General features: G+C 42.9%; 1 protein-coding gene across 1 annotated transcript; it reads right to left on the reverse strand.

Annotated features, from left to right (window-relative positions):
- Positions 1-16,954: 16,954 nt before the first annotated feature.
- Positions 16,955-20,395, reverse strand: tbxta (T-box transcription factor Ta). Its single transcript, XM_047384231.1, has 8 exons — positions 20,133-20,395; positions 19,600-19,864; positions 19,129-19,263; positions 18,982-19,043; positions 18,688-18,749; positions 18,350-18,523; positions 18,128-18,251; positions 16,955-18,039 (listed from the first exon to the last, which is right to left on the reverse strand). The coding sequence occupies exons 1-8, from the start codon at positions 20,315-20,317 to the stop codon at positions 17,781-17,783; spliced, it is 1,266 nt and encodes a 421-aa protein (XP_047240187.1). The 5' UTR covers positions 20,318-20,395; the 3' UTR covers positions 16,955-17,780.
- Between the last annotated feature and the right edge of the window lie 1,117 nt (positions 20,396-21,512).

The following is a 21,512-nucleotide window of genomic DNA, read 5'->3' on the forward strand; positions in this document are numbered from 1 at the left end:
GAGGCTGTAATTTTTGTTCGTCCAGGAAGTGGAACATTTGAAATTATCTGCAGGAAAATGCAAAGGGAAAGAACATTGTTATGCGTTTGGCCACAAGAGAGCAGCATTTTCCTGTAAGTCTTGGACTAAGCCTGTGTGAAAAGCAGCTGGATGCAGTAAGGAGTTATTCTTTAAATCTGAGGAAGGTTGATGGTGCTAATCCCACAGCAGCCTAACAGCTGGGATTATTTACCACCACAGGGTGGCCACTGACGGTCAGATCGAAGAGTTTATGCAATATCTTAACCTGAATCTGAGTTGGGAAAATGTAGTGTCCACTTATAAATGAATGTAAACCATTTAGATCAGTGGCATCCAAACTTTTAACCACACGGGCCAAAGTCATCCAGTCAAGTGCTTGCGGGCCACAAAATGTTTTATTTGTTTTATAAAAATCTCCAAAATGATTTTTAATTTTTTAACCTGCTCAATTACACATGAAATATTTTAAAACGCATAGTTGTTTTCGTGTTAAGGGTTTTGTTGGTTTGCTATATCAAGAAAGGCATACAGAGCCATTCAATTACACACAGGCTGATGCCTCAAGCCTTTATTTCTGTTAAATATGATGATTTCCCACTTAAAGCTAATAAAAGCACATTTAGGATTAAAACAGACCAATAAAATATTTTTAATACCGAGGCTTAATGAAAAGTGTTCTCTGTAGCCGCTTAAAGGTTATTTTTAAAAGGTACTTTAAATCTAATAATTTGAATGTGACTAGTTTCCAGATTTGACTGACTTTTGTGTCTATTCTCAGCGACACGAACAGGATTTGGGTCAGTCTTGTCTTTAAAGACAGTTGCTTGTATTTAACCAAGTTTAATCAATCAGTGAGTAAAAGTTGGTGGATGTTTTTGGTCCTATTTCTATTAAATTAAAAAGAATGCAAAACTTATGATGGTTTAAATGTGAATAATTAGTGTAACCACCTGTGCTGCTTGGCCAAATATGTATAATTTTTTAATTGCGGTCTGGGGTCACACAAAATCAGTCCTTGGGTCACGAATGGCCCATGGGCTGCATTTTGGACATCCCTGATGTTGATTTTCTGGTTTGGCCCATGATATGCAGCTGCCAAGTAAAGGCTCTGAAAGAATACCCGTAGCTACATAATGAACATCAGCAATACCTTCTACACAGTTACACAGGGGTGGTAGAATCAAGTTGTAGTGTTCTGCCCCAAGAGAGACTGGTGCACTTCACAAAATAGAAGGCATCATGAGGAAAGAACATTATGTGGAAATATTCAAGCAACATTCAAAACTTCAGCCAGAAGGTTGAAGCTTGGGCACAAATTGGCCATACATAGTTAGATAATGGCTTCAGACCTCTAAGCTGTGGCTTCAACAGTCAATATTTGGGAGTGGCCATCATAGGGCTCTAAACTCAGTGTCAAAGATATATACATTGCTCAAAAAAATAAAGGGAACAATCAAATAACACATCCTCCATCTGAATGAATGAAATATTCTCATTGAATACTTTGTTCTGTACAAAGTTGAATGTGCTGACAACAAAATCACACAAAAATCATCCGTGGAAATCAAATTTATTAACCAATGGAGGCCTGGATTTGGAGTCACACACAAAATTAAAGTGGAAAAACACACTACAGGCTGATCCAACTTTACGTAATGTCCTTAAAACAAGTCAAAATGAGGCTCAGTATTGTGTGTGGCCTCCACGTGCCTCTATGACCTCCCTACAACGCCTGGGCATGCTCCTGATGAGATGGCGGATGGTCTCCTGAGGGATCTCCTCCTAGACCTGGACTAAAGCATCCGCCAACTCTTGGACAGTCTGTGGTGCAACGTGACCTAATGGCAGTCAGGCTACCTCTGGCGAGCACATGGAGGGCCGTGCAGTCCTCCAAAGTAATGCCACCCCACACCATTACTGACCCACTGCAAACCGGTCATGCTGAAGGATGTTGCAGGCAGCAGATCGCTCTCCACGGTGTCTCCAGACTCTGTCACGTCTGTCACATGTGCTCAGTGTGAAGCTGCTTTCATCTGTGAAGAGCACAGGGCGCCAGTGGCGAATTTGCCAATCCTGGTGTTCTCTGGCAAATGCCAAGCATCCTGCATGGTGTTGCGCTGTGAGTGCAACCCCCATTTGTGGACGTCGGGCCCTCATACCATCCTCATGGAGTCGGTTTCTAACCGTTTGTGCAGACACATGCACATTTGTGGCCTGCTGGAGGTCATTTTGCAGGGCTCTGGCAGTGCTCCTCCTCTTCCTCCTTGCACAAAGTTGGAGGTAGTGGTCCTGCTGCTGGGTTGTTGCCCTCCTACGGCCTCCTCAACATCTCCTGGTGTACTGGCCTGTCTCCTGGTAGCGCCTCCAGGCTCTGGACACTACGCTGACAGACACAGCAAACCTTCTTGCCACAGCTCGCATTGATGTGCCATCCTGGATGAGCTGCACTACCTGAGCCACTTGTGTGGGTTGTAGAGTCCGTCTCATGCTACCACGAGTGTGAAAGCACCACCAACGTTCAAAAGTGACCAAAACATCAGCCAGAAAGCATAGGTACTGAGAAGTGGTCTGTGGTCCCCACCTGCAGAACCACTCCTTTATTGAGTGTGTCTTGCTAATCGCCAAAGATTTCCCCCTGTTGTCTATTCCATTTGCACAACAGCATGTGAAATTGATTGTCAATCAATGTTTCTTCCTATGTGGACAGTTTGATTTCACAGAAGTTTGATTTACTTCGAGTTATATTGTGTTGTTTAAGTGTTCCCTTTATTTTTTTGAGCAGTGTATTTATAGCGGACAGAGCTAAAAAGGTGTGTGTGAGCGAGGTGGCCTTACAACCCTGACTCAGTTCGGTCAGGAAAACATTCGGCAAAGATACTTAAGTATCTTTCCAAAGTCACACATAATAAGGCAATCTGACCAAATACCAAGGAAATTATTGTAAACAGCAAATTTATCATCCACACATATAAGCTTACTCTTTAATGGTGAGGCTGTAAGGATTTGACAAGTCTTGTGGACAATGAGGAGAACCAGTATGTTAACACAGATCAGTGAAACACACTGTTTCTCTCTCAGGCAACAATGGATATCATGGGCCTCTGCTAAATGCTACCTCACAGACCTCCAGTTTGCAGACAACTTTTGTCAGGTTGTGAGACTGTCCACGGAGAAGTAGACAGGGCCTGTCAGGATGGTGAGAGGCTGTCACCAAACCCTGCGGTGACTGGACGTAACATACATTAGCTTGTGCTGGATAGCAACTCTCCCTAATATGTGAAATTGCTCATGTACCTCAAAAACACTCCTCAAACAGCCGTTCCTTCAGACTCTGGTGTTTTAGTGAACACTGAGCGGCTCTGCTGAACACAGGTAACCAGGTGAAGTAGGAAACTTCAGACACAAGGCAAATGAAAGGCAGACCTTGCATTTATGTCATTGTGAAAAGCAATAGACACTGTTTAACATTTTAATCGACAGCTTTCATCCTATAGTAGAAAGTAGTAAAAAGTACAGGTACAAATCAGAAAAATAGAATACCTTGAAAAACTTTAATGTTTTTGTCACTCATTTCAGAAAGTAAAAAATTTTATATTATATACAGGTCCTTCTCAAAATATTAGCATATTGTGATAAAGTTCATTATTTTCCATAATGTAATGATGAAAATTTAACATTCATATATTTTAGATTTATTGCACACTAACTGAAATATTTCAGGTCTTTTATTGTCTTAATACGGATGATTTTGGCATACAGCTCATGAAAACCCAAAATTCCTATCTCACAAAATTAGCATATTTTATCCGACCAATAAAATAAAAGTGTTTTAATACAAAAAAACGTCAACCTTCAAATAATCATGTACAGTTATGCACTCAATACTTGGTCGGGAATCCTTTTGCAGAAATGACTGCTTCAATGCGGCGTGGCATGGAGGCAATCAGCCTGTGGCACTGCTGAGGTCTTATGGAGGCCCAGGATGCTTCGATAGCGGCCTTTAGCTCATCCACAGTGTTGGGTCTTGAGTCTCTCAACGTTCTCTTCACAATATCCCACAGATTCTCTATGGGGTTCAGGTCAGGAGAGTTGGCAGGCCAATTGAGCACAGTGATACCATGGTCAGTAAACCATTTACCAGTGGTTTTGGCACTGTGAGCAGGTGCCAGGTCGTGCTGAAAAATGAAATCTTCATCTCCATAAAGCGTTTCAGCAGATGGAAGCATGAAGTGCTCCAAAATCTCCTGATAGCTAGCTGCATTGACCCTGCCCTTGATAAAACACAGTGGACCAACAACAGCAGCTGACACGGCACCCCAGACCATCACTGACTGTGGATACTTGACACTGGACTTCTGGCATTTTGGCATTTCCTTCTCCCCAGTCTTCCTCCAGACTCTGGCACCTTGATTTCCGAATGACATGCAGAATTTGCTTTCATCCGAAAAAGTACTTTGGACCACTGAGCAACAGTCCAGTGCTGCTTCTCTGTAGCCCAGGTCAGGCGCTTCTGCCGCTGTTTCTGGTTCAAAAGTGGCTTGACCTGGGGAATGCGGCACCTGTAGCCCATTTCCTGCACACGCCTGAGCACGGTGGCTCTGGATGTTTCTACTCCAGACTCAGTCCACTGCTTCCGCAGGTCCCCCAAGGTCTGGAATCGGCCCTTCTCCACAATCTTCCTCAGGGTCCGGTCACCTCTTCTCGTTGTGCAGCGTTTTCTGCCACACTTTTTTGTTCCCACAGACGTCCCACTGAGGTGCCTTGATACAGCAATCTGGGAACAGCCTATTCGTTCAGAAATTTCTTTCTGTGTCTTACCCTCTTGCTTGAGGGTGTCAATAGTGGCCTTCTGGACAGCAGTCAGGTTGGCAGTCTTACCCATGATTGGGGTTTTGAGTGATGAACCAGTCTGGGAGTTTTAAAGGCCTCAGGAATCTTTTGCAGGTGTTTCGAGTTAACTCGTTGATTCAGATGATTAGGTTCATAGCTCGTTTAGAGACCCTTTTAATGATATGCTAATTTTGTGAGATAGGAATTTTGGGTTTTCATGAGCTGTATGCCAAAATCATCCGTATTAAGACAATAAAAGACCTGAAATATTTCAGTTAGTGTGCAATGAATCTAAAATATATGAATGTTAAATTTTCATCATTACATTATGGAAAATAATGAACTTTATCACAATATGCTAATATTTTGAGAAGGACCTGTATTTGTGGCTTACAGATAATAAAAATGCCAAATTATGTCTCAGAAAATTAAATGTTGTGAAAAAGTTAAATATATAAATGAATAAATAAATATCTGGGAAAACATGGTGTCACAATCTAATCAACTGATAAACTCATCAAAACAACTACAAAGGTTTCCTGAGCCTCTAAATGGCCTCTTTCTGGGTCAGTAGGCCACACGATCATGGGGAAGACTGCTGACTAGACAGATGTCAATGACACCCTTCACAAGGAGGGTACGGTAAATTGCTAAAGAAGTTGGTTATTCACACAATACTTTATCCAAGCATTTACACTAAAAGTTGAGTGGAAGGAAAAAGTGTGGTAGAAAAATGTGCAGCCATGACAGGAGTAAGTATAATCCATTCAAGAAGTGGGTGGAGCTTCACTTGAGTGGACTGAGAGTGGTTCATTGCATTAAGAGCCACTACCCAAAGACGAATCCTGCACATGTACTACAAATGTTGTATTCGTCCTTCAATGACCATGGTGTTCCTGGGTTTGATTGGCCAGCAAACTGGCGTGACCAGAACCCCATACAGCGATTTTCCACGAAGGAAGTCTCATTCTTGAACCTGTTTGGTTTGCGTGCTATCGAACTTTGCTGTTTGGTTGTACACCGGCTCGTGTTTCCACCAGTTTTGAGAGCCAAGCATGAGTTAAGAGCAGTGGGCATTACACAGTGTGGTAGCAAAACAGCTTTGCTGAGCCGTGCGGAATGAAGGCAAAAAGTGAGCATCCATAAACTACAGTTAATATGAAAAAGCAGACGGCAGTGCCGTGCAAACACAATAGTACGTACAATGTTTTCATTTGCATATGTTCAGCATCTACGAGTGTAATGGAAATCAGTAGTTGTACAATGTGTGTTTAGTGTATTAGTTTTGCAAATATACAGTATAAATAATGTTTATACAGTACGTTGTTTATCTTAGCCGCTGTATTTGTTGCTTCTATTGTCTGCAGCTGCGACCCATTCACGAGTAACGTTGGTGTTGAAAAATCAAGACTTCTCCCGTGCCCGAGTTGAACTGGAGTTCGCACTCTGGAACCTCTGTTCATCGGTGGAAACACGCGTCACTGGTTCGTAATCATATTTGGGAAACGGTATTCCTACCTTTCCTACCAAATCGCATTGGTAGGAAAGGGGTATAAGAGAATCTATTGAATATCAAAAGAAAGATGAGAGACACCAGACCCAACAATGCAGATGACCTGAAGGCTGCTATCAAAGCAACCTGGATATCCATCACACCTCAGCAGAACCAGAGGCTGATATCCATGTCACACTGCACTGATGCTGTAAATCATGCAAAAGGAGCCCAAATCAAGTATTGAGAACATAGAAATTATCATACTTTTCAGAAGCCTGACATTTCTGTTTAAAATATAGTTTTATATTGATCTTATGTAATATTCTAATTTTCTGAAATTTGTGTTTTTGGGTTTTCATTTTCTGTAAGTCATAATCATCAAAATTACAAGAAATAAAGGCTTGAAATATGTCACATGTGTAATACGTCTATATAATAAATGAGTTTCCCTTTCTGAAATGAGTGACAAAAAGCAGAACTTTTGCATGATATTGTACACATTTCACAAGGAAAAACCTTCATGCTGTTTAAAGTATGTGTAATCGTTCAGCTGGGGCAAATATCCTGAACCTGAGTCTCTGAACCTGATTCAGTTCTTACTGCACACAGCAGCAGTGCTGTTTCCTCCCGTTCAGCTGCAATACATAAAACTGTTTGTGAGGTCTTCACAGTTGAATTGGAGGAGTTGTGCTGCTCATGTCTATGCTTTTTTTTCAGTTCATGTCTTAAATTAAATTTATACAGGAAGAACAAAAAAGAGTTTAGGTCTGAATGTTACTTTACCCTCACAAGAAGATGGTGTACAAAATCTAAAAACAGCCTAGTTTTAGATCTGACATTTATCAGTACAGTTCTATGCTCACCCTGGGCCCTGTCTTCGGCTTCAGGCAGCTGCTAAAGGAGCAGTAAGCAGTGGTAGGTTTCCACCCATATTATAGGACATGAATGTACATATTATTCCTGTTTATAACAGCATCAGAGGACTGGTCTCTATCTTTCTATCCCTCCTATGAAAGGAGGTTTGTAGCAACAGTAGAATTTTGTTGTCAGGAATTAGGGAATAATTATTTAGTTGACCAGAACTCAGAATAGATTTAGCAAATTATCTTAGAATTTAGGAATTTCAATTAACCTAAATACAAAATTCAACATGTAACTATTCAACATAAACTATGCAAAAACATAGAAATTGAAGATATTTAAAGGTGTTTTAAGGTGTTCATGGATATAGTTAAAACTTGTTCACAAGTTGTCAAGAAACAATCACCAGCTTGTAAGACTGTGGATGTCACATGACAACACTAGAGAAAGTATAAGAATTGTGAATGCTTTTCAAGGTAGTCCACAGTTTAACATAGATGATGTAATATGGCTTTAAAATAAAATTTACTGTTTTTTGATGTTTTTAAACTTACACTCTTATTACCAAAAGTATTTGTCTGTTTACTTTTAAATCTATGTGAACTTTGATGACATCCTTTTCTTAATCAATAAGGTCCAGTTTGTTGATGGGCACAACGTCGTCAGCAATAGCAACTTTGACTATTATGTCAACATCTTCCACAAGTTTTAGGAGTGTGTTTATAGTTAGACGAGACAACCATAGTTGCACCCTCCACTCTAATTCATCCCAAAGGTGTTAAAGAAGGTTGAGGTCAGGACTCTTCAGGCCAGTCAAGTTTCTCCACACAAACTTTACACACCTGCAGCCATGGAGGTTATTGGAACACCAGAATTCATTGATTTGGCAGTGTGAACCAATACTTTTAGCAATACAGTGAATATACATTGAGGGATTTGACATTTTGAACTGTTTGGTTCATTAAAGCAGTGAAGTTTTTAAGCTAATTTTCCAGCTGTTTTATTCGAAGTTGCAAATAAAGCATGAGGAAAGTCCAGGCCAGAGGCCCAGGAGGGTTTTCTAGGCCTGGGTGGGGCGGCACTATGACTGTTCAGGGGTTGAGGGCACAGAGCAGGCACAGTCTGCTCAGCTAAGAGCAATGTCTCACCCAGGTATCAGAATTTCTTCATTAACGAAGACACACAGACATCAGAAGGTCGGGGATGAGGGTTCTGGGGCGGGCGAGATGGGCAGTCTGCAAACACACCTCCCTGCAGCTGCAGCGACTCACTGTTCTAGACTTGACGACTTGTTTTCCCTCCATAAATCAACCAAAAGGCCATGCACAATGTGACTCACCATCACAATCATGCTGCTTGCGCATGTCTTTCTGTCCTTTTCTGTAAGAATATCTGATGGAATATTCCTGGAAGCAAAGGAGGTATACGTGAGGGGATGCCAGCACAAAGATGGCTGCAACGACTGTCAGTGTTTGGTTTGCTGAAAACTCAAATGTGATATCAGTTACTATCCATATTAAATTTCTTTTGAATAAACTCAATTTCTGTTCAAAAACATTAATTCTACACTGCTCTTGTATTCAAAAACATATTTTCCTACAAATGCACATCTTTGACCCATCCTGACATCTGCCTCTGTCCTCCACACCTTGGTGCTGGACACACTCTGCAAAGTGTGCTTAGAACACACACTTCCATGGGTGGAGAGGCAACAAGTGAGCAAAGTCTAACTCTATGTGTCAATTAGAGAACGCCAACAGAGGCTGCAGGTTGGGGTTTACGGAGAGCAGACCTGCCATATTGGAAGACAAAAGCATCAGTGAGCACAGGGTACTCAGATCAACACAGACACTGTAACTGGGATGGCAGGTGGGGCCCGGGGCCCAGCAGGACTTCTTTGCCTGTCCAGGCTGAGCAAAGACTATCAGCAAACACTGGACAACAAGTTCTGGACAACTGCTCTTAAACACACGTAAACACACACACATACAAAGAGATTTCAAACGAAAAACAAGAAATCAGTGAAGTAATCTGTTATTCATTTAATTATGGGTAAATATAGAGAGATACTGGGTTTTTTATCATTAATTTCTACCAAAGCAGTGATTTAATAAAATTAAACATACCTTAAAAGATCATAACCTATAGAATTAAAATTGAAATTTAATAAGTGGAAGGACAATTCAAATCTGTAATTTGTTTGTATCTTTATTTCACAAAAATCAGAACAAAGGGAAGGAAATCCCATGTCAACACTAATCAGCTTGACTATTTAGAAAACATGAACAGAGTCAGGATTTGATGTCAGCAGCACTCGCTAAAATAAAGGAGAGGACAGAGTTAACAGAAAAGGTGAAATATTAACCAGGTAGGAGCTTTCTGTACATTTCTACATTTAGCTGATTCATTTGTGTCACAGTTGGTGAAAGGTTAAAAACTTCCTAAGTAAAATGGTTCTGGATCTCTACTTTGTGCTAAACTCTGAGGGAGAATCATTGTTTCAGTCAAGTATTTTATAGATGTGCTACATTGCAAATATTTTCAGATCTTTCAACTAAGTTGAAGCCATGAACTACTGTTAGGCTGCCCTGTGCAAGAAACCATCGTGCAGAGAGAATCACAATAGCTCGGAGGCACATCAAAAATCCAGCTTTCCAAACACTGTTCTGCCACACATCACATCTGTACAGAAACTCAACCAAGTGACGGTAAGCACTACATATTCTGTAAATGAATGAATCAATAAATAAATTTAGGATTCGTTGGGAGCCAAAAGGAGCTAGTAGTCAGTGTTGAGAGATGCCTGTCAGATTTTGTGTAGGAAACAACCTTCTTGGTTGAATAGAAATAATTTTAAATGGAAATCTTCCAGGGGTATGACTGATTATAGGCTTTAATTGTAGGGTTTTCATGCCGCCTTAAATTGAATAAATTATTGCAAGATAGCTGAAATAAAATAAGTAAACATAACTTGAAAATAACTTGAAAGTGATTACAACAGTTCAGCCTTTAACCTCTATTAGCTCTTTTCTTCCACCACTGCAGGAATTTGTATATTTTAGCCAAAAGGATGCAGACTACTAAACAGGAAAGAGTAGAGTTATTCACATTTTCTCTTTAAAATCCATGTTTTGGTCAGCAGGCACTCTGCTGTTTCAGTCTTCACTGTTTTTTATCTCAGCTTTTGGTCTTTAACAACCATCTATCTATGTGATTTGATTTGTCTCATCATGTTAAGTTTAACAGGTGAACAAACACACCTACTGTCAAAGCTCACAGGGACAAATAGCTTGAAATGGAAATGCAGTAAAGTGGAGAACTGGGAGATGCCAGAACTTCATGGCTGGACCTTTGCTCTGCTGAGATGGTTCCCTTGCCAGCTGCAGGTCACATTACAGCTTCATTACTGTTTGCCTGTGGCCCTGTGACCCTTGAGCTTTCATTTGCACCTTGGTGAGGATCACTCCATCACTGATTGGGGGGCCGAAACCTCTGTCGGCCTGGCACACACATGCATCACACCCTGACATCATGAGGGCACAGCCAAGCCTCCGGCTTCTGGTATGAGATGAATCTAATCTAAAAATAAATTTTTATTGACATACATATACTGTGTTTGTAAAAAGATATTTTATTGTATACAGTGACCATAAACACCTGTCTGTGGTTCAGATTCTGTTGAATAAAAATTCTGACAAACCTCGGAAGTCTGTGTTCTGTCTGCCAGCAGCCAGTAGCTCACAGTAAGGGAATACCAGCATTAACCTGCACATCTTATTGTATTACCTTAGACCCAGGTGTTGACACTATGCGTCCATGTTCTTTGACATGCTGATCTGAACGTGTTAGCCGTATGTCGCACCACAATGCAGATTGTAACAAAAAGGTGCCAGTGATTGCGACGTACCCCCGATGGATTTCTTAAACCGGACTTTTTCATTTTGGTCACATGTCAGAGAAGCCACATTCACTTAGCGTGGCCATGCTGCCACCGTCATTTAAAGAAAGCTCATAAAGCGGGGCCAAAGGTTTGGTGACTGAGGTTTGCTGCATCAGGGCAAAGTGAGACTCACACCTTGAGACTAAAGCCATGGGTTTTAAAATTAGAACAGGGGCTCGCTGCGCAGCCCTTGAAGATCTCCTGTTTAATCAAATCTTGGCTCTTCGTGTTTGCACATTGACCTCAGGTAGGTTTTCTCCACCAAATGGTCCTAGTGTAAGGCCAGGGTTAGTGCTGGGGTCAGATATTACTTGGTTTTAGAAAAACCCACAAAAGAAACGGTTCACTTTTCAACACCCAGAGAACCATGTTGGGGGCAGTTCATTACGTCACTTTCTTCATGCAAATGTTTGATCAATTTGTTGTATTCTTGAATTTCTGCTGAGAATTCCCTTAGTGGTGCAAACAGGAATAAACACACCATTTCTGCTGGAATTTATAAACACTACTTTGCAATATTAAAGGCTCTGATGGTGTATATGAATGGGGATGCAAAAACTTTGATGGTCCGGCTAAAAAGCAGCTGAGCACAGCTGTGTTTGGTGAATTGACATTTTGACTAAATGGTGAGTTATATTAAAACAAAGAGCATTGTGACATGAAACTTTGAGTTTATGGCGGTCCTGTTTCTCCTAAGCTGTTGAGTTTTTAGCAAGTTCTAACCAATTTTTCATGTTGTTGGTCTCCATCAGCTCATCTTCAACTCCTTACTGGCACCAGTTATTTACTAGTACTGGTTCAGCACTGAAACTGGTTTTGGGTAAAAAAAAAAAAAAACCAAAGCATCTGGATTTTAGCCCATGTGTACATGGTATCCATTGTGGTATTTTTTTTTTTTTTTTTTTGCTTACAGTGGTAAACAATGGAATCTGTACTGTCACCAGAGCATGAAGTCAAACCAACATGAAGATTTTGCAAGTCCACTGGTTTTATTTTTAATGCTTATACATTTAACTGATATGAAAAGATTACAGCCTATTGTAGATTGAATTGAATAATTGAAATGTGGATAAAAATTAAACATATTAAACTGAACATTAATTGAATATGGTTTTGCAATGTGCTTCTGAGGCAACCAGTGGAGTTATGGACAGGTACTTTAAAAGTAAACTGAAACATTCTGAACCAACCCTGTTAAAATACCGTGTTTTTTTTACTGTGACAAAAAGGGTCTTGATAAATAATGTCAAAAGTGTTTTCCACCTTTATTGTGATTATAAGTTAAGTTATATTTACTAAATTATAATATTATTGAAAAGTTGATTTATTTCAGTAACTCAATTCACTAAAAGAAAAACATTATATATATTAATTATATATATATATATATATATATATATATATATATATATATATAATTACACACAGAATGTTTTCGAACCTTTATTTCTGTTAAATATTAGTTTTTTTTTCTTACGTATAATAAAAACACGACATTTGAGATTAGAATAAAAACACTTTTTAGTTTGAACCGTCACCTTAACGTGGTGGAGGGGTTTGAGTGCTCAAATGATCCTAGAGGCTATGTTGTCTGGGGCCTAAATGCCCCTGGTAGGGTCTCCCATGGCAAACAGGCTCTAGGTGATGGGTCAGACAAAGAATGGTTCAAGAACCCCTCATAAAGAACAAAATATCGAGGCACGTGACGTCGCCCGGTACGGCGGAGCCGGGGTCCCACCCTGGAGCCAAGCCCGGGGTCGGGACTCGTCGGAGAGCGCCTGGTGGCCGGGTTACTCCTCGCGGGACCCGGCCGGGCCAAGCCCGAACGAGAGACGCGAGGCCATCCCCCAGTGGGCCCACCACCTGCAGGGGGAACCGTGAGGGACCGGTGCAAAGAGGATTGGGTGGCGGACGAAGGTGGAGACCTCAGCGGCCCGATCCCCGGATGCTTAGGCTGGCTCTAGGGACGTGGAAGGAGCCTGAGCTTGTGCGGGAGGTCGAGAGATATCGACTAGAAATAGTCGGGCTCGCCTCCACGCACAGCGTGGACTCTGGAACCCATCTCCTTGAGAGGGGTTGGACTCTCTTCTACTCTGGAGTGGCCCACGGGGAGAGGCGGCGGACTGGGGTGGGTTTGCTTGTTGCCCCCCAGCTCAGCCGTCTCGTGTTGGGGTTTACCCCAGTGGATGAGAGGGTCGTATCCCTGCGCCTTTGGGTAGGGGAGAGGTCTCTGACTATCATTTAAGCCTACGGGCCGAGTGGTAATGCAGAGTACCCGTCCTTCTTGGCGTCCCTGTCGGGGCTGCTGGATAGTGCCCCTCCCGGGGACTCCATTATTCTGCTGGGGGACTTCAACGCCCACGTGGGGAACGACAGTGACACCTGGACAGGCGTGATCGGGAGGAATGGCCTCCCCGATCTGAATCCGAGGGGTGTTTTGTTATTGGACTTCTGTGCTAGTCACGGATTGTCCATAACGAACACCATGTTCAAACATAAGGGTGTCCATCAGTGCACTTGGCACCAGGACACCCTAGGCAGGAGGTCGATGATCGACTTTGTTGTCGTACCATCAGACCTACGGCCGCATGTTTTGGACACTCGGGTGAAGAGAGGGGCTGAGCTGTCCACTGATCACTACCTGGTGGTGAGTTGGATCCGCTGGAGGAGGAGAAAGCCTGACAGACTTGGCAGGCCCAAGCGCAAAGTGAGGGTCTGCTGGGAACGCCTGGCGGAGCCCTCGGCCAGGGATGTATTCAACTCCCACCTGGACACTGGCAGTAAGGGATGTTGTTAAGCTGAAGAAGGAGTCCTATCGGCTGTGGTTGGCTTGTGGGACTCCTGAGGCGGCTGACGGGTACCGTGAGGTCAAGCGTGCTGCGGCCCGGGCTGTGGCAGAGGCAAAAACTCGGGCCTGGGAAGAGTTCGGTGAGGCCATGGAGAAGGACTACCGGTTGGCCTCGAAGCAATTCTGGCAAACCGTCCGGCGCCTCAGGAGGGGGAAGCAGTGCTTTGTCAACACTGTTTATAGTGGGGGCAGGAGACTGCTGACCTCGACTGAGGACATTATCGGGCGGTGGAAGGAGTACTTCGAGGATCTCCTCAATCCTGCCATCACGCATTCTGTGGTGGAAACAGAGGCTGGGGACTCGGGGTTGGACTCTTTCATCACCCAGGCTGAAGTCACCGAGGTGGTTAAAAAGCTCCGCGGTGGCAAGGCTTCGGGGGTGGATGAGATCAGCCCTGAGTACCTCAAGTCTCTGGATGTTGTAGGGCTGTCATGGTTGACACGCCTCTTCAACATTACGTGGCGGTCGGGGACAGTGCCTCTGGACTGGCAGACTGGGGTGGTGGTCCCCCTTTATAAGAAGGGGGACCGGAGGGTGTGTTCCAACTACTGTGTCCCTCATGATGCCCTGTGGGGGGTGTTCCAGGAGTATGGAATCGGGGGCCCTTTATTAGGGGCCATCCGGTCCCTGTACGAGCGGAGCAGGAGTTTGGTCCGCATTGCCGGCACTAAGTCGGACCTGTTCCCAGTGCATGTTGGACTCCGGCAGGGCTGCCCTTTGTCGCCGGTCCTGTTCATAACTTTTATGAACAGGATTTCTAGACGCAGCCAAGGGCCGGAGGGGATCTGGTTTGGGGACCAGTGGATTTTGTCTCTTCTTTTTGCGGATGACGTGGTCCTGCTGGCCCCCTCTAGCCAAGACCTACAGCATGCGTTGTGGCGGTTCGCAACCGAGTGTGAAGCAGCTGGGATGAGGATCAACTCATCCAAGTCCGAGGCCATGGTACTCGACCGGAAAAGGGTGGCTTGTCCTCTTCAGGTTGGAGGGGAGTCCCTGCCTCAAGTGGAGGAGTTTAAGTATCTCGGGGTCTTGTTCACGAGTGAGGGAAGAATGGAGCGGGAGATCGACAGACGGATCGGTGCGGCTGCCACAGTAATGGGGGCGCTGTGCCGGTCCATTGTCCATTGTGGAGCTCGGCCATCCGGGAGGGGCTCGGAGTAGAGCCGCTGCTCCTCCACATCGAGAGGAGCCAGTTGAGGTGGCTCGGGCATCTATACCGGATGCCTCCTGGACGCCTTCCTCGGGAGGTGTTCCAGGCACGTCCCACCGGGAGGAGGCCCAGGGGACGGCCCAGGACACGCTGGAGGGACTATGTCTCTCGGCTGGCCTGGGAACGCCTTGGGCTCCCCCTGGAGGAACTGGAGGAGGTGTCTGGAGAGAGGGACGTCTGGGCGTCTCTGCTGAGTCTGCTGCCCCCGCGACCCGGTCCTGGATAAGCGGAAGACGACGAACGAACGAACGAACTTTTTAGTACAGAAATGTCTGCTTAATGATACGTATGGTTCATACCTGCTTTAAGGTTATTATTTTGAAAAGGTAGTTTTAATCTGACAAACGAGCCTCATCGCAAAGCGTCTTCTAATTTATGGAATATTTATGAATACATCCTGTATACCTGGCATCCTGAAAAACAGGCAAATCTGTTAGTAGAACAGATGTCAGTCAGTCATTTTCTACCACTTATTCCATAGTGGGTCACCGGGGAGCTGGTGCCTATCTCCAGCAGTCTATGGGCAAGAGGCAGGGTACACCCTGGACAAGTCGCCAGTCCATTGCAGGGCAACACACAAACAACCATGCACACACTCATTCATACACCTAAGGGCAATTTAGAGAGACCAATTAACCTAACAGGCATGTTTTTGGACTGTGGGAGGAAGCCGGAGTACCCGGTGAGAACCCACACATGCACAGGGAGAACATGCAAACTCCATGCAGAAAGACCCCCGGTCGGGAATTGAACCCAGGACCTTCTTGCTGCAAGGCAACAGTGCTACCAACTGCGCCACCGTGCAGCCTGTAGAACAGATGTAAAAAATAAAAAGGTGCAATGACCTGGTCACAAGTGTGCACACCTTAACCCAATACTTTGTTGATTTAATATCAGCATTCAGCCCAATAAACATCAGTTATAATGAAATTCATCTTTTTTTTTTTTTTTTTATCTCTCTGGGGTTTTTAAAGCAATAGTGCGGAAAGGTGAAAACTGCTACAATGATCTCACTGTTCAAATGAATCAGTCAGGATAGGACTACAAAACATCCACAACACACGTAAGAGTTTTCTTCAAATGAAATCATCCGGACCATAGGTATAATCACCCAAAACCTTGTGGGAATTATGATCTCATAAAAATAAACTTGAAATTTTGGCTAAAAATTCAAAATGTTAAGTGTGATGCAAAAACAGCAATGAACATTACCAAAAGAACTCCATCACCAAAGTGAAACATAGTGGTGGCAGCATAATGATCAGTGGTTACCTGTCTTCAATTTTTTTGATTTTTGTTAGAGTGGATGGAAATTATAAACATGTCATAATACCAGCCAGTTCTGCCATTCGTCTGCTAAAAAGCTAAATATGAGGGAGGATTTTATATTTTAGTATCACAGTGCGATCAAGCATCCATCCAAATCAACAACAGAATAACTTTATGAGAGAAAAAAAATAGATTTGTAATGGCCTAGCCAAAGTCCAGAATTAAATCTGTGGGGTCACCCAAGGGCGGTAGGCACTAGTTATCCTCACAATCTAAATGTGGAGGACTTCTTCAAGGTAGGGTGGGAAAATATTGTCAAAGTGTAGAATTTCGATGGACTCCAAGTAGAAAAGGTGCTTTTAAAAACTTTAGTTCAAAGGTGTGTATACTAGTGTCATAGCACTTTTAGAAATGTCTTTCCTTCTAAAAGATTTATTTGATTTTCAGGTAAGCTGTTCAGGATAAATGTCAACCACACATGAAAGAAATGTTGAATTTATTCATCAAGGTCTCATTTTCACAAAAACCTGCCCTTTTACCAGGGTGTGTACACTGTGAGAATTACTGCATTTTTGTCGATTCAATTCAAATAATTGTCTTTAAGACAGAAACAGACCAGGTGAAACACATTTGAGAAAGCAGATATTTTTAATTTATTATTAAATGACATAAATAAAACGTGCAGCAAGTTCAAGTAGAAATAGATAGCTTATGTACATGGCATGGGCAGGGGACTTTTTTTAATCCATTAAAAGCCTGCCAGGAATCAAGGCACTTTGGAAACCTTCATAAAAGGCACATTTAAATGGAAAAAACAAACATTAATTTTCTCTATATACACACATGTACATATTCATGTTAGCGGAGCCTTCTTTTCTCTTTTAGGGTTAAAGATTTTAAAAAATGTCAATGAACATAGTGGAAAATCAATTTGAAGCTGACTAAGAGCAAGTTAGCATTCAATACTCAAAGCGCAGATCTGTCTACATATTAAAGTAGTTGGTTCCTTTTCAAAGTTAGCAGTGACTCCCTTGGCATTAGGCAGCAGATTGCACTTTTCAGTAATGCCTAATTACCGACGTCTTTATTGGTTGTTAAGAAACAGATTATTGTACTCATTGCACTGAGTATCAAATTAGTCTATTTAAATATATTGTAAAACTTTGAACTTCAGTGTCTTTTTCAAGAACCTGGAATAAATGACCTAAGCCTTTTCCCAAGCATCCCAACAGGACATTCCCGTATCTTAGTCTGTACCACAGCTCTGCGTGTCCTCATGGCCATGCAGGAAGCCTCGGTGCAGCCTCAGTAGCTCTGAGCTACAGGCGCCCAGGTCGCTGTGAGCCTGGCAATGGAGCTCTCGAACTGAGCATCCCCAACTCCAACCTCGCTCAAGCTGGGCTCGTACATTGAGGACGGCGGGGAGACCGGTAGGGAGGAGGTCAGGCCTGTGTAGGAGGAGCCCCTCAGGAACTGGGAGGTCAGACCTCCGGGTACGGAGGTTGAGGAAGAGCCCGAAGGGGTGAGCGTGGTCCCAGCTACCGACCAGAGGCTGGGATACTGACTGCGGACAAGATGGAGAAAAAAAGTTGAAAAGGGAACTGATGTTACCTCTTACAGAAAAAATTTGCAAAGATATTTAAGATTCTCACCCAGAATTAGATGTGGAGTTGGTGGTATGAGAAAGAGTGCCCATCCCTGTGGAGTTGGGGATCTGAAGGGCCGACCAGCTGTCATGAGTCGGTAGAGTCCCTGAGTTGTTGTCCATGTAGTTGTCTGAACAGAAAGTCAGGCCAAATAAATTAAAGCTCTCCTCTTTACTCCTGACAGCATTTAATCACAAGTTCTGTTGAGTAAACCTAAGCAGTTCTTACTTGTGCTCGAACTGCGGTGGGGGTAGTGGCTAGGGTACGGAGCTGCTCTGTGGCTCCTCAGGCTGGAGTAGCGCTCGCAGTAAGAGCCAGACGGGTGGCTCGCTGTCCCACTGAACTGAGGGGGGCTGCTGTTGGGGCAGATGGGACTCTGGCCTGGGAGGAACCAACCTCCAACTGTAGAGGAAAAATGTGCAAAAAGCCATCAGTTTAAAGTCAGATCATTAACATGTTGTTTATATCATCATCAGGGATCAAGAACTTTCTCATTATAATTACAGATAAAGCCTGTGCACTTCCAACTTTGTCTACACTTTAAAGATTTTGAGTCTGAAACTTACGTTGAGAATAGCCGGACTGTTGGCTGTCTGTACTGTGGTCTGACACTTCTTTATGGTCACTCCTGCATTGAAAACGTAGCATCAGATGCTTCTCTGTGAGCAGATTTTCACTGAGCAAACTGTTCACCTAAAGATGTCTACTCATACAAAGACTAACTTAAAGCATGTTCTTTTTTTTAAATTATGACAGGTAAACCTTTATTAGCCATCAAAAAGATGTTCATGGATGTTCTGTGTTTGAAGAATCTACCTTAAGTCCTGTTATTCTATAATTTAAGATAAAGAAATCTGTACCTTTCTTTGGCATCCAGAAAAGCTTTGGCAAAAGGATTGTGTTTGATCTTTAGAGCAGTGATCTGTACAAAAGAACATAGATGTAAGAAAACCTCGTAATACGCTTGAGACAGGCTTGAGAATGCGATTGGTTGTGGCACAACTAACCTCTTCGTTCTGGTAAGCTGTAACAGCAATAAACTGGGTTTCGGGGAACGACTGACTGCTGATCATCTTCTGAATGCCTCCGACCTTCACGATGTGGATCCTCGGCTCGTATTTGTGCAGAGAGTTCAGCATGATCTAGATAAACATCGCAGTTACACCTCCTGTCTCTCAATATATGCAGATTTTTGTCACAACAACTGAGATTGAAACAGTAAATCCTGCAGGAGACCAATGATATCAAGTAAAAACCGAACAAATTCTAAAATAATGTGTATTTATATATGAGCATTTTTATGTGTAAACACTCTAAGTAAAAAGTATGGGAAAATATCCAAGTCCATCATTTTCATTTTTACTTAGGATGCCTATTAGACTACATTTGCAGCATTTACATCTTTTTGTTTTTATCCTCATCTGTAACAAATAAATTTCTTTTTTTTTTTTTTTTTTGCATTCCCTTTTCTTCCTCACCTGTCCTCCACCGTTCAGCTTGTTGGAGAGCTTGACTTTGCTGAAGGAGACGGGCGCCTTCATCCAGTGCGCCCCGAAGTTGGGGGAGTCCGGGTGGATGTAGACGCAGCTGGGGCTCTGCGGCTCCGGCTTACCGCCGGGGACCCACTCGCCGTTCACGTATTTCCAGCGGTTGTTGTCCGCTGCCACGAAGTCCAACAGCACCGAGTACATGGCGTTCGGGTCTAGGCCAGAGACGCTGACCCGGAGGACTGGGAACATCCTCCTGGAAAACAGGTCGTGAGGTTCAGAGGGTAAATCAAACGTGTTGAATCTTTCTAATATTTCTTAACCATTTTAGGCCCCTGAAGCATGCATTGATACATTTTATCTAAGAACTAAAACCCTGCTTCTTACATTAAAAATATACTGGAAGTAATCTCTGAATTCTGAATTATTTTCAGTAAATCTCGTACGTAAAATGTGCCCAAACTGTAAAGTTGCGTAAAGATCCCTGCCGCGGCCTCCACTCAGCCTCTCCGCTTCAGACCTACCTCCCAGTCTTGGTGACGATCATCTCGTTGGTTAACTCTTTGAACTTGTTCCACAGCTCTGCATCATCCAGCGTTAGCTTAATATCCCTCTCCGTGACGTCTCCTTTCTCGCTGCCCTTCTGGAACTCGCTCTCCACGGCGCTCAGCAGATGCTCCAGGCGCTGATCGGGGCTCGAAGAGGTCATATTTCCAAGTCAGGTTAGATGGAGCTAAATCCGACAGGAACAAGATGCCTGTGCGCTCAGGCCCGAACGCATGCTGGATTCTAAGCCCCTAGGCCCTCCTCATTTAAGGGCCCCCAGGGACCTCATGGGGATGTGAGGCGTGGTTTGGTTTGAGTGCGCACACCTCGAAATTCTTGTTTAAACTCCACCCCACCAAATCCTGAACCTTCGTGAAATAAAACATTTAGAGAAATATTTTAGCATTATATTTGAGTAGCTAGAACAAGTTAAAACATTTAGAAGCCGAAACACTATCCAAAAATAATAATTTTACAATTTAATAATAAGTTTGACCAAATCTCTATCTAGGCTGCGTTTGTAAATTGATGCAAATTAAATAAAACTTTAAATTTAGGATAGAAGACAAAGTTATTTTTCTATTTCACAACATTTAGTGATTTTAAAAGAAACTTTACTTGGATCCCATTCTGTCTGTCAAACTGTGAGAAACATTGTTCACTCAGAGTCCAGTAAATGTTTTCCTCTCCTCATCTATGCACTTTTTAGGCCTTCTAGTTGCATCCAAGTGTTGATGTTTGCCCAATTCTCTGTCAAATAATGATAAAACCACATTATTATTATTCATTTTATTTGTGTAGAAATCAAAATAAAGCACGATTACCTTCTAAATATGTTTTCTAACTGTTGATTACAGCACCCTAGTGTCTAATATTTTAAAGCAACCCTACTTTTCTAATAATATTGAAGACGTCAAGTTTTACTGTAATCCTATAATTTAAAATTCTCAAAGTTTTTGGTTTTATTATTCAGAGCTGTTATTTATTTATTTATTTATTTTGTTCGGGCCTCTAACGCCATCATTATATAAATACTTGAGGCACAAAGTCCATCCAGTAGACGATCAACTGAAGACTAAAACTGGAAACTTAATGCTCACCCTCTACAAATGATCCACATGGCCCTGTCTTTTAGTGTTTAACCCTTTCTCTCTCCTAGACATGGCTACTGACTGAGCTTTTACTGTAACTAACTCTATGTGCTCTCTTTCAGACTCTAACCTTGAAAACTGGCTCAGAGTTTATCTGTTCTTTCTTTCTAGATGAAACGACTAAAGGAGCTACATCCATCAACATTTACTTTTCCTTCCCATAGAAAGTACTCCTGGATCAGTGCTTCTTTGTTCTCTTTGTGTCTC

This window comes from Girardinichthys multiradiatus, chromosome 13 (assembly GCF_021462225.1).
Source record: "Girardinichthys multiradiatus isolate DD_20200921_A chromosome 13, DD_fGirMul_XY1, whole genome shotgun sequence".
In the NCBI taxonomy this organism is placed as follows: domain Eukaryota; kingdom Metazoa; phylum Chordata; class Actinopteri; order Cyprinodontiformes; family Goodeidae; genus Girardinichthys; species Girardinichthys multiradiatus.